Below are 13,414 nucleotides of genomic sequence, written 5' to 3' on the forward strand. Positions count from 1 at the left end.
CCACCCCACTGGAGTGACTGGAAACTCGCCCCTCCACCCCACTGGAGTGACTGGACACTCGCCCCTCCACCCCACTGGAGTGACCAGACACCCTGCTGGAGTGACCAGATACCCCTCCACCCCACTGGAGTGACTGGACACTCGCCCCTCCACCCCACTGGAGTGACCAGACACCCTGCTGGAGTGACCAGATACCCCTCCACCCCACTGGAGTGACCGGACCCTCCCCTGTGGTTCCCCGGGCCTCATGCTGGAAGGGCTGTGGGTGACAGCGAGAGCTCCGCCCCCAGCCCAGGCCCGACTGGAGCACGCCGGAGGTATGCTGACCTGCTTTCCTCTCCCCAGAGAATCGGCTCCTCCGGTTCCTCCAGTCGGGTCTGTCGAGCGCTGGTCTGCTGCCAGCGCGGCCCCGGCCTGTGCAGAACCGGATCGGAGAGCAGAGGGAGAGGCTGCAGAGCTGTCAGACTGGCTGCTGTCACGAACCCTCCTGCCCACGCGCCAGCCTCCACTGCACTGCTGCTGCTGCCAGCCGGGGACAGAGCGCTCACTGTAGGTCACAGTGCTTTTACCCTGATCTCACTGGGCTGTACTGCACTGGACTGTGCTTTTACCCTGATCTCGCTGGGCTTTACTGCACTGGACTGTGCTTTTACCCTGATCTCACTGGGCTTTACTGCCCTGTATTGTGCTTTTACCCTGATCTCACTGGGCTTTACTGCACTGGACTGTGCTTTTACCCTGATCTCACTGGGCTTTACTGCCCTGTATTGTGCTTTTACCCTGATCTCACTGGGCTTTACTGCACTGGACTGTGCTTTTACCCTGATCTCACTGGGCTTTACTGCACTGGACTGTGCTTTTACCCTGATCTCACTGGGTTTTACTGCACTGGACTGTGCTTTTACCCTGATCTCGCTGGGCTGTACTGTAGATACAGAGAGGCTTTCCTATTAGTGCTCGGTGTCTGAGTGGTTCTGATGATGGCCGCTGAGATTCACGGGCCCGGTCCAGTGATGGACAGAGGGGGCACGTCCTCCCATCCCCAGAGATCTCTCTGCCGGGCTGCTTGCTCGATGCTTGTGTGTCTCCAGCGGCGCTGTGCCGTCCCGTGACAGCGTGCTCCGGAGATGCCGGGGGGAAGGAGAGGCTCCGGAGAGGGCGAGCGGGGGTTGCAGTGTTCAATCACCCGGCCACGGCCCAAGTGGATTTTTCCCAGTGCGGGGGGCTCACGGTAACCTTGGCAACAGCCCTCGGTCCCAGGAATGGGGCAGAGAGAGAGGAGTCCATCCATCACTTGTCAATCTTTAACCTCATCCTTCAGCTCGGATCATCGGAGCCGATTCATCATTCCTCTCTCTGTCTGCTGCCTTTGTCTCCTTTCCCTCTCAAATTCCACTTTCCCCAGCACAGTCTCCTCTCCCTCTGCCCCTCTCCCGCTCATCCCTCACTCCTCTTCACTCCTGATCGGTTCTGATCACTCCTCTTCACTCCTGATCGGTTCTGATCCCACCTGATCGATCCGGATCTACTCTGATCACTCCTCTCCCCTTCTGATCAATCCTGATCAATTCTGACCACTCCTCTTCACTCCTGATAGATCGTGGTCACTCTTGGTCAATTCTGGTGGCTGCTGATCAGTTCTGATCACTCCTCTTCAGTCCTGATAGATCGTGGTCACTCTTGGTCAATTCTGGTGGCTGCTGATCGGTTCTGATCACTCCTCTTCAGTCCTGATTGATCCTGGTCCCCGCTCCCGTGTGCGGACTGCAGAGGTGTGGTTCTGGGAGCAGTTTGTGGGGAACTGATATTCCGCGGATGAGGTCCCTCTGTGGTGTGTGGTTCCCTGTGCAAGAAGCGTTTTCCCACAGGGTCCGGGGTCCTGGGAGCCCACTGGTGTGTGACAGACCTGTGGACATGTGTCTCTGTCTCTGGGGCGAACCCGGGGCCTGTGACCTGTGGAAATGGGGCGCTGGTCTCCCCCTGTCTCTGGGGTGAGCCCTTGGGCCTGTGACCTGTGGAAACAGGGTGCTGGTCTCCCCCTGTCTCTGTCTCTCGGGCGAGCCCGGGGCCTGTGACCTGTGGCCTGTGGAAACGGGGTGCTGGTCTCCCCCTGTCTCTGTCTGTCTGTCCCCCTGTCTTACACTCTCTCTCCCCTCGGATCACTCTCCTACACTCTCTCTCCTCTCTGATCACTCTCTCATCACTTTCTTACTCTCTCCCCTCTCTCTGATCACCACTTTCCTCCTCTCTCTCTCTCTCTCTCTGATCCTCCCTCTCTCTGATCTTCACTCCCTCCCTCCCTCCCTCTCTCCTCTTCCTTTGTTCTCAAAGACCTGCCTTCCCTCTCCAGTCCTTCACCTCGCCCCTGAATTCCAGGAGCCGATTTTCCTAACGAGCACAAGCAGAAACCCTGATTTTCTTTGTCTTTGCTGGCGAGCGGTGCTGCTACATTGATCTGATGGCGGTGCTAATTGGAGCGTGTGCGCGGCCGGCGGTGTGTCCCCCTCTGGAGGGCGCGGCGGCCAGCAGGACGGGCCGGCGGCGAGATGAGAAAAAAAGGTAGAAGGGGGCGTGTTTCGGGCTGGGGAGTGGGAGGGGCTAACAGGGCCGGGGCGTGGTCTCACAGCTGCTCCTTCTCCGTCTGGGAACGACAGAGGGGCGGGGATTGGAACGCACCGGGGGGAGGGGTTAGAATCCTGGGGCGGGGGCGGGGGGAGGGGTGTCCCGGGGCGCCAGTCAAAAACTAGTCCCCGGCATGTGAGCTTTTCTCATTCATACAAGGCAGCCGTCTTCAAAGAGAGCCCCGCTGAAAAGCAGCTGGATTACGGGGGATTAGGTGCGAGGGAAGAAGAGAAAGGAAGAGTTGACAGGAGGCAGACGCGTTAAGCAGATCGGCGAGCGAGAGAGATCCTTAAAGCAGATTAGCCGCCTCTGAGCAGAGATCTGAGGAAAGCTAGCTAACGGCGAGATCGCTGGAGAAGAGGCGCTCACATCTCCCAGGCATCGAGCAGGACCGCGCTCGGCACACCTTGGAGAACCCCGGCAGCTCCACCGACTCCCGGAGGCAAGGGGAAATAAGAGGCCAATTGATTTCTCCCCCCTGAGCAACCTGGTGTTCTGTTCTCACCCCGGACGATGGAGGGCAAGATTCCCGACTTCTCTGGCAACTGGAAGATGAAGAGCTCGGAGAATTTCGAGGAGCTCCTGAAGGCTCTGGGTGAGTGATGCGGCGATTCCTGCTCTCAGCCCGGCCGGGGTCTCGGCGCTTGGAGCTCGGGGTACTGGGGGGTACAGCCTCGCTGTTTGCTCGTCTTCATCAGCACATCAGCACCCCTACACTCCCCCTCCCCACACCCAGATCGTCTCCCCGACTACCCCCCTCCCCGCGGCCGGCGGCGATGCAGAGACCCGGGTCGGCCTGTCGGTGGCGCCCCGGAGCGCGGGCGGGCAAAACCGTCCAGTGACGATCGCCTGGCATCGTGAAGCCGTGTGTGTGCGCGTACCTGTACCTGTGTGTGTGTCTGTGTGTGCGTGTGTGAGTCTATGTGTGTCTGTGCCTGTGTGCGTGTACCTGTTCCTGTGTGTGTCTGTGCTTGTGTGTGCGTCTACGTGTGTGTCTGTGCTTGTGTATGTCTCTGTGTGTATGTGCTTGTGTGTGCCTGTGTGTGTGATTGTGTGTGTACCTGTACCTGTATGTGTACTTGTGCCTGTGTGCGTCTGTTTAAGTGTGTGTGTGTACAGGTGTGTCTATGTGTTTAAGTGTGCCTGCAAGTATACAGTAAGAGTGTGTGCCTGTGACTATAAGTGTGTATAGATGTGTGTATATGTGTCTGTGTGTATAGGTGTGTCTACCTGTTTAAGTGTGTGTCTTTCAATATAAGTGTGTGTCTGTTTGTGTAGGTATGCGTGTCTGCATGTATAGGAGTGTGTGTGTGTTTGTCTTGTGCCCTTAGGTATGTGCGTGCCTGTGTGTGCAGTATACTGTAGGTGTTTGGGTTTAGGTATGTGTGTGCCTGCTAATACAGGAGTGTGTGTGTGGGTATATGCATTTCTGCATGTATAGGTGTGTGTCTGTGTATTGTGTGTGTGTGTAGGTGTGTGTCTAAGTATAAGTGTGTGTGTCTGTGTGTCTATTCTTTAAGTGTATGTATCTACAGTATGTGAGTAGGGAACAAGTGTACTATTTCTGTACCCTGGTGTACTACAATATACTGCAGTTTACCATGATGTCCTACAGTGTATTGAGGTCCAGAGTGATGTGTCCAAGGCAGACGGGTTTGCAGTACATCTCTCCTGGTTCAGAGAAACAGACAAGGAAGAGACAGAGATCTAGAAAGAGAGAGACACTCCAGGCAGAGGGAGGTGAGGTAGAGAGAGACAGACAGAGGGAGGGAGAGAGACAGAGCAGGCAGAGGGAGAAAGAGAGAGACAGACAGGGAGGGAGAGAGACAGACAGAGGGACCTGAGACACTCCTCTCCCCAGTGCTCACGATGATCTGAGGAGACTGAAGAGCTGCAGACGTGACTGAACTCAGACCCTCAGCCTGGGACAAACAATCCTATTCTTCTCTCTCTGCCGTTTTTTTCCAACACTGGTATCTCGTCCAAGAAATCGGAGGAAGACGCCTGCTAGACAGTTGCTCGTCATGCGGTCGGCCGCCGGATGAAAAAGCTTGATTGTTCCTCCTTGAAACCGGAGCTGTTGCGCAGGTTCTCCTCGTTGCCACGGCTCGTCATGGAAGCTCGGCTGCCAGGCATTTAATTAGCATCATGTTGGCAGCCTCACCCTGCTGGCTCTGCGCTGTCTCACCCTGCTGGCTCTGTGCTGTACCGCACTGCACACGGTCTCACCCTGCTGGCTCTGCGCTGTCTCACCCTACTGGCTCTGCGCTGTCTCACCCTGCTGGCTCTGTGCTGTACCGCACTGCACACGGCCTCACCCTGCTGGCTCTGCGCTGTCTCACCCTGCTGGCTCTGTGCTGTACCGCACTGCACACGGCCTCACCCTGCTGGCTCTGCGCTGTCTCACCCTGCTGGCTCTGTGCTGTACCGCACTGCACACGGCCTCACCCTGCTGGCTCTGCGCTGTCTCACCCTGCTGGCTCTGTGCTGTACCGCACTGCACACGGTCTCACCCTGCTGGCTCTGTGCTGTACCGCACTGCACACGGTCTCACCCTGCTGGCTCTTTGCTGAACTGCACTGCACACTGTCTCACCCTGCTGGCTCTGTGCTGTACCACACTGCACACTGTCTCACCCTGCTGGCTCTGTGCTGTCTCACCCTGATGGCTCTGTGCTGTACCGCACTGCACACGGTCTCACCATGCTGGCTCTGTGCTGTACCACACTGCACACTGTCTCACCCTGCTGGCTCTGTGCTAAGAATACAGGAACATGACAAAAATCCCACAATGGTGGGAGGCCATTTGGTTTCTAGGAGCTAATTTATCCAGGGTATCAGCTTCTACCATGTGGCTGGAGAGATTGTTCCACACCCCTACCATACTTTGTGCAAAGAGGAGACTCATGTCTTCTGATTTGCTGTTCACGATTGAAGAGCATATGAACATTAGAAGGGCTACAAATGAGCGGAGACAATTCGGCCAAGCTCATTTCTGGTCCAGTAATGGTTCTGGTGGACTTTATGAAGGATTCTGGGAATTGTGAATTCTTGAACATGTTCTCCGACTCCTGGGTCTCTCACTGTCCATGTGTCAGCTCCTCCTGTCACTCTGCCTGTTAGCGCTGTGCGTCTTTAACAACTCTGCGTGACCCCACTCCTTTCCGGGTCCTCCCCCTGCCGGCCCACCTGTCAGCACCCCCCCTCCTTGCTTCCTGTGACCCCTGAACCCAGAGTGCATCCGAGCCCCAGGCCAAGGAAGCTGGCTGACCCCTCTCCCCTCTCAGACTCGCTTCAAGTTCAGAGCTGCTCCGCTGGAACAGATCTATATATACACTTACACAGCTGCTGTGTGAGCGCGCAGCGCTGAAACCCGAGCCCTGGGCATCGCTCCCTGCCGCCCCCTCCCGTGTCCTGCGGTGCCCTGCTCTCCGAGTCTTGTTCCTCCCCGCCAGGAAGCGGAGAGAGAGGTGTGCGTACAGCACGGGGAGGGGCCGTCTGCCTCTGTCGGTTACACAGGACTGTGCAGTGCAGTGCGCTATATGGATTGTGTGATGTTTTGTGTTCTGAACTGATCTTGTGCTGTTTATCTACTCTGTGCTGTTTACCAACCCTGTGCAGTGTGTCTACTCTGTGCAGTGTACCAATACTGTACTGTTTATCTGCTCTGTGCTGTGTACCAACCCTGTGCAGGGTGTCTACTCTGTGCAGTTGACCAATACTCTGCTGTTTATCAGCTCTTTGCTGTGTATATACTCTGTGCAGTGTGTCTACTCTGTGCTGTGTACCAACACTACGTATTGTGCCAGTACTGTGCTGTTTATCTGCTCTGTGCTGTGTACCAACCCCGTGCTGTGTGTCTACTCTCACCAGGAGTGAACGTGATGCTGAGGAAGATCGCCGTGGCAGCTGCCTCCAAGCCAGCCGTGGAGATCCGCCAGGACAATGAGACCTTCTACATCAAAACCTCCACCACTGTCAGGACCACAGAGATCAACTTCACCGTGGGCCAGGAGTTCAGCGAGCAGACAGTGGACGGCAGGCCCTGCACAGTAAGGGAGGGAGGGGCAGGGGAGACAATTAGTATAATCACCAGTCAGTGTGTCTGTATGAACCCCTCTCTCTCAGTGCAGTGTTCATGTACTGGAGTGTCCAGTCAGTGTGTCTGTATGAACCCCTCTCTCTCAGTGCAGTGTTAATGTACTGGAGTGTCCAGTCAGTGTGTCTGTATGAACCCCTCTCTCTCAGTGCAGTGTTAATGTACTGGAGTGTCCAGTCAGTGTGTCTGTATTAACTGCTTGCTCTTTGGCTCAGAGTTTCCCATGCTGGGAAGGGGAGAACAAGATTGTGTGTGAACAAACCCTGCTGAAGGGAGATGGCCCGAAAACTGCCTGGACCCGTGAAATGACCAATGATGGCGAGCTCATACTGGTAATGACTTCTTGTTTGCTCAGTATGCACTGGACTGTGCTTTTACCCTGATCTCACTGGGCTTCACTGCACTGGACTGTGCTTTTACCCTGATCTCACTGGGCTTTACTGCGCTGTACTGTGTTTTTATGAGCTCTGACAACACAGAAATAAGAATTTAAAAACTTGGAAATAAGAACTCTAGTCCCACTGAATGCCGTTGAGGGGCGTCATTCTCATTAGCGTTGTGTGATGCTGTTGATGTTTAGTGCGGTGTTTTTTGCAGTACTGTGATTGATGCCTCTTTGTCCATGTGAAGTTCTTGAGGTGTCTGTCAGTGCTGCAGTGTGTTTGTGCTGCTGTTGTTATCTCTTTGTGTTGCATGTCATTGCTGATGCTGTTTGTGTTGTGTTGCAGACCATGACAGCGGATGATGTGGTGTGTACCAGAGTCTACGTCAAGGAGTAAGACTCGAGGACACACTTCTCCTCTTCAGCGCCTTTGCATCCTGTCTCTGTGCTGCAGGGCTGGGAAGACAGAGGCTGATGTACCCAGTGTGTTCAACTCTGTAGTCAGTGTCAAAAGTCAAGTCAGCGTGTCAGTTAGGCTGTGTGTCAGTCAGTCAGCGTGTCAGTTAGGCTGTGTGTCAGTCAGTATGTCAGTTAGGCTATGTGTCAGTCAGTCAGGCTGTGTGTCAGTCAGTCAGTCGGTCAGTGTGTCAGTCAGTTAGGCTGCGTGTCAGTCAGTCGGTCAGTGTGTCAGTCAGTGTGTCAGTCAGCATGTCAGTCAGGGTGTAGGTATGTGACCACTCTCTCTCCAGTCCTGTGTTTTCTTGGATGAAAATGGATATTTATTTTATTACAGTTTATACTCAACTTCATTTGGTTTTATTTTTGGGGGGGGGTTTATTGATAATTTCTGCTCTTCTATTTCTGTCTAAAAACAATAAAGCATGGTTTTAACTCCAGACAGCTCACGTGTCTCTGTGCCACAGTGAGTGAGTGTGTGATGGTGTGTGTGAGTAAGAGCCAAGATCCCTTACTAATTCATTTACAGAAGACAACAACAGATGATTGGTTACACCTGAAAACCAGTGACCAGAAGTCCTATCAGAAATCAACCAAATCACAGCACAAGCCAAACAACAATACCTCACCCACTGGGTCACACACACAAGCACAACACAAACTGGAATGTAACAGGACCCCAAACAGACAATACACACTCTACACACTGAGTATGTGACCAGCGTGAGAGACAGCAGAGAAACAGACCCTGATGAGTACAGGCTCACTGACCACAGCCTGGACAGAGAAACTGGACACAGGCAGGAATGAGGAAGAGAAGAGAGAGAGAGGGCAGTGAGAGAGAGGAGAGAAGGAGACAGGAGACAGTGAGAGAGGAGAGAAGGAGACAGAGGGCAGAGAGAGGAGAGGAAGGAGACAGGAGACAGTGAGAGGGGAGAGAGAAGAGAGAAGGAGACAGGAGACTGAGAGGGGAGGGAGAGGAGAGAAGGAGACAGGAGACAGTGAGAGAGGAGAGAAGGAGACAGGAGACTGAGAGGGGAGAGAGAGGAGAGAAGGAGACAGAGGGCAGAGAGAGGAGAGGAAGGAGACAGGAGACCGAGGGCAGAGAGGGAGAGGAGAGAAGGAGACAGGAGACAGTGAGAGGGGAGAGAGAGGAGAGAAGGAGACAGGAGACTGAGAGGGGAGAGAGAGGAGAGTAGGAGACAGGAAATAGAGGGCAGAGAGGGAGAGGAGAGAAGGAGACAGGAGACAGTGAGAGGGATACTCCCATACTCTGGGATTAGAGAAACATTCTTCCCTAAATTCAGAAATCTAATCCCAGAGTTCCCACACCTGCCAGACTCAGTTGAACTCAGTTGAACTGGCAGCCCAGTATGTGATCTCCTGGCACAGCCTGAGGAACAGTGAGTCTGTCTCCCAATAATGCTCCATCTGTTTACAGTATATGTAAATATTTTTTTATATGTCTCTGTTGTAAATGTCTGTAGATTTTATTTTACTTTTATTTTTTGTTTTGTTTCATGTTACTTTTATTTGCTTTGGCAACACTGATTGTACCCATCGGTCATGCTAATAAAACACCTTAAATTGAACTGAGAGGGCAGAGAGGGAGAGGAGAGAGAGAAGACAGGAGACAGTGAGAGGCAGAGAGGGAGAGGAGAGAGTGAGAGGGCAGAGAGGGAGAGGAGAGAAGGAGACAGGAGACAGTGAAAGGCAGAGAGGGAGAGAATGGGAATCAGACAGTGATGGAGGAGGAGAGAGGTGATCAAAGCACAGTGGCGACAGGGGGAGGGTCCCTGTGTTTTTGTGAAGTGCTGCTCGTTAATCACCATGACAACTCCATGTGGCAGCTGGGGGCACTGGGTGGGAAAGGGGGGCAGGTCAGAGAGACACACTGGCCACACAGACAGGTGTGGAGGAGTGTGTGTGCTCTCAGTGGCACACGGAGGACAGAGAGACAGGCAGGCGGGGGAGAGAGGAGTCCAGGGGTCTGTCACGGCCCACAGGCAGCAGGACTCACGCTGAGCCTGTGACTCGTTAGCAAAACATCTTAAGAGTCCATACTTCCACACATCCTCGTTAACACGATGGCTTCACTCCTGGAGCGAGACAGACTGACACACTGACGTCGTGACAGATCGACACGCTGACAGTGGTTGATTGACAGGAACACACTGACTAATGGGTCTCTATCAGGATGTGAGACAGACAGGGAGGGCGGTGAAAGGTCTCACTGTGGGACACTGGGAGGGGGGGCAGGTGAGTAGAGACTGCTGAAAAACAGGCAGCAGTACTGTCTGTAGTAACAGCAGCAGTAGTAACAGCAGCAGTACTGTCTGTAGTAACAGCAGCAGTAGTAACAGCAGCAGTACTGGGTGTAGTAACAGCAGCAGTAGTAACAGCAGCAGTACTGGCTGTAGTAACAGCAGCAGTAGTAACAGCAGCAGTACTGGCTGTAGTAACAGCAGCAGTAGTAACAGCAGCAGTACTGGCTGTAGTAACAGCAGCAGTAGTAACAGCAGCAGTACTGGGTGTAGTAACAGCAGCAGCACTGGCTGTAGTAACAGTAGCAGTAGTAACAGCAGCAGTACTGTCTGTAGTAACAGCAGCAGTAGTAACAGCAGCAGTACTGTCTGTAGTAACAGCAGCAGTAGTAACAGCAGCAGTACTGTCTGTAGTAACAGCAGCAGTAGTAACAGCAGCAGTACTGGCTGTAGTAACAGCAGCAGTACTGGGTGTAGTAACAGCAGCAGCACTGGCTGTAGTAACAGTAGCAGTAGTAACAGCAGCAGTACTGTCTGTAGTAACAACAGCAGTAGTAACAGCAGCAGTACTGGCTGTAGTAACAGCAGCAGTACTGGGTGTAGTAACAGCAGCAGTACTGGGTGTAGTAACAGCAGCAGTAGTAACAGCAGCAGTACTGGCTGTAGTAACAGCAGCAGTAGTAACAGCAGCAGTACTGGGTGTAGTAACAGCAGCAGTACTGGCTGTAGTAACAGCAGCAGTAGTAACAGCAGCAGTACTAGCTGTAGTAACAACAGCAGTACTGGCTGTAGTAACAACAGCAGTACTGGCTGTAGTAACAGCAGCAGTAGTAACAGCAGCAGTAGTAACAGCAGCAGTACTGTCTGTAGTAACAGCAGCAGTAGTAACAGCAGCAGTACTGTCTGTAGTAACAGCAGCAGTAGTAACAGCAGCAGTAGTAACAGCAGCAGTACTGTCTGTAGTAACAGCAGCAGTAGTAACAGCAGCAGTAGTAACAGCAGCAGTACTGTCTGTAGTAACAGCAGCAGTAGTAACAGCAGCAGTACTGGGTGTAGTAACAGCAGCAGTACTGTCTGTAGTAACAGCAGCAGTAGTAACAGCAGCAGTAGTAACAGCAGCAGTACTGGCTGTATAACATTAATTACAGTAATAGCAGCATGATCTGTTCTAATCTATCCTCGCTCCCTCTGTGCTGTGTGTCTTTGTATTCGTGAATATTAATTCATGGTTTATATTTCCAGCATGAACTGATATTTAGCTCTGGGCTGCAGGAGGACTCGATCCCTGTATCCTGCCCATTCCTGCGATCCGTGAGAACTGCCGGCTCCCGGAGAAGCTCCTGGGAAGGCAGATCTATGCCTACAAGCGGTTCAGATCTCACCGCCGTGTCTCCGCGGCAACTGACTGACATGCACACGTGTTATCGGCATCCACTGACACGCACATCTGTCGGCATGGTGACCGGCGTCCGGGGAGGTGTGGAATGTGGCGCCTGGCCGTCTGACAGAGCCGGGCCTCGGCCCGCGGAGCTCCGCAGAGCTGGGGGGGTCAGGTGGAGGGGTCCCCGCGGGTCAGGAAATACCAAGGGCTTTATGGGGAGCTTGGTGATTGACATCAGATGTGCTAATGGGAAGCAGGTTGGGCCTGGAAACGAGAAGCAGGCCTGAGAGCAGAGGGGAGAGAGAGAGGGGAGACGAGAGAGAGGAGAAAGGAGAGAGGGGGGAGAGGAGGAGAGAGAGGGGGAGAGAGGAGGACAGAGAGAGGGGAGAGGAGGATAGAGGAAAAGAGAAGAGGACAGCAGAGGAGAGGTGGTAGGAGAGGAGAGAGGACATCGGAGTGGAGGCAGTGGGAGAGACAGAGGCTCAGAGAGGTGTCCTGGCCTGTCCTCAGCCCCTCAGGCAGCCTGGCCTCTGCGTTACTGCCTGAACCAGACTGCGCCCTCCAGAAAACAGCCCCACCCTGCAGAGCACTGTGCAATAAAACAGCCCCCTCTCGTAAAACAGCCCCATAAAACAGCCAGCCCTCCAAGTCAGGAGGTGAGCCCTGCCCTGCCCTGCCCCTCCCCTCTCAGCGTTAATAGCCCCTGCTGGCCAGTCCTCACACACCCCTTCAGCACCAGAGCTCATAAACCTCTCCTCACCTGTCTCTCTGTCCTGTCTGTCTCTCCATCTCTCCTCTCTCTCTGCTGTCTGTCTCTCCCTCTCTCCTCTCTGTCTCTCCTCCCTGCGTCTATCTGTCCCGTCTGTCTCTCCTCTCTCTTATCTGTCTCTCCCTCTCTCCTCTCTGTCCTGTCTGTCTCTCCTCCCTGCGTCTATCTGTCCCGTCTGTCTCTCCTCCCTGTCTCTCTCTGTTCTGTCTTTCTTTCCTCCCTGTCTCTCCCTCTCTCCTGTCTGTCTCTCTCCTCCCTGCTTCTCTCTCCTGTCCATCTCTCCCTCTCTCCTGTCTGTCCCTCTCCTCCCTGCTTCTTTCTCCTGTCTGTCTCTTTAGGAGCATAAAGGCAAACACTTCCAGATTCAGAGACAGTTTCTTCCCACAGGCTGTTGAATTACTGAAGTCTACCCCTACCACTGGCTCACGCTGATGGGTTTTAATTAAATGTTGTTTAACTTGTTGCTGTTGCTGCTGTTCTGTGTTTATGTTTTTGCTGATTCCTTAAATGTCTTTGAATTGGAGCGTATATGCAAACAAGCATTTCATTGCACTGACAAACTGAACTCTCTCTCCTCCCTCATCTCCCTCCTGTCTTACTGTCTCTCCTCTCTCCTCTCTGACCTCTTGTCCTCTGAGTCATGTGAGGTCACATGTTGCTGGGCCAGGGGGTCATTTGGAGGTGTCATCAGTCAGGTGACTTGTCTTGCTAAAGCAATGCACCACACTGTGCTAACACACTGAAACTCTGCAGTGTGCGTTCACCATGACATGCCGGTGTGTGTGCACGCGCCATGGTGTGTGTGTGTGCGTGCGTGTGTGTGTGTGTGTCCAGTCCAGTCCCTGGCTCGCTGCAACTCTGCTGCCTCTGGATTCCAAACCACAACCATCTGCAGCCAATGGGCAGACAGAGGAGCATGACATCATCGCTTGTGGAATGACATGACATCATCGTTCCATGGAAACTGAACTGGGAGAGGGTAACAGGAGAGGGGATGAAGAAGCGAAGGGCAGGGAGGGGAGAGGGAGAGGGGGGCGGAGAGGGACGAGCAGGGTGGCCGATCAGGCACCAGCAGGCCTGAGTTCAGGGGCTCCCCGTCTCTCTCGCTGGCTCTCGGGGGCAGATCGCAGCCGACAGGCCACTGACTGCTGGCTGGAGGTCAAGAGCTGAGCTGCCTCTCTGGGTCAGAGGTCATAGGTTAGGGGTTAGGCACGGTAATGGCACCGAGACTCAGGTGCACACACTGGGGGTGTGCTGGACCGACCTGCACTCTTCCGAGTCCTGTCATTCTGTGTTTCCTACGCATCCCTGGAAAAGGGAAACAAAGAGGCCGGCACACACATGCTGGGCCTCTCTAGTCAGCACTTTTGGAGAACACTGGAGCGTGTTGTTGACCTATTTGGGAAAATTCTGGCCAACTGCATGGTGGGAATTGATTTGAG

At 53.8% G+C, this 13,414-nt stretch overlaps 1 protein-coding gene across 1 annotated transcript; it reads left to right on the plus strand.

The window, feature by feature from the left end:
- The first annotated feature begins 2,757 nt into the window (after window positions 1–2,757).
- On the plus strand, window positions 2,758–7,998 carry LOC148640116 (cellular retinoic acid-binding protein 2-like). Its single transcript, XM_088620658.1, has 4 exons — window positions 2,758–3,217; window positions 6,495–6,673; window positions 6,936–7,052; window positions 7,449–7,998. Exons 1-4 carry the CDS (start codon window positions 3,136–3,138, stop codon window positions 7,497–7,499), a joined length of 429 nt encoding a protein of 142 aa, XP_088476784.1. The 5' UTR covers window positions 2,758–3,135; the 3' UTR covers window positions 7,500–7,998.
- Window positions 7,999–13,414: the final 5,416 nt, after the last annotated feature.

This window comes from Lepisosteus platostomus, chromosome 26, assembly GCF_059453375.1.
Source record: "Lepisosteus platostomus isolate fLepPlt1 chromosome 26, fLepPlt1.hap1, whole genome shotgun sequence".
Classification (NCBI taxonomy): Eukaryota; Metazoa; Chordata; class Actinopteri; order Semionotiformes; family Lepisosteidae; genus Lepisosteus; species Lepisosteus platostomus.

Coding starts and splice junctions, on each gene's coding strand:
- LOC148640116 (XM_088620658.1), top strand. CDS start 3,136: ATGGAGGGCAAGATTCCCGACTTCTCTGGCAACTGGAAGATGAAGAGC. Junction 3,218..6,494: donor GGAGCTCCTGAAGGCTCTGG/GTGAGTGATGCG, acceptor TACTCTCACCAG/GAGTGAACGTGATGCTGAGG. Junction 6,674..6,935: donor TGGACGGCAGGCCCTGCACA/GTAAGGGAGGGA, acceptor TCTTTGGCTCAG/AGTTTCCCATGCTGGGAAGG.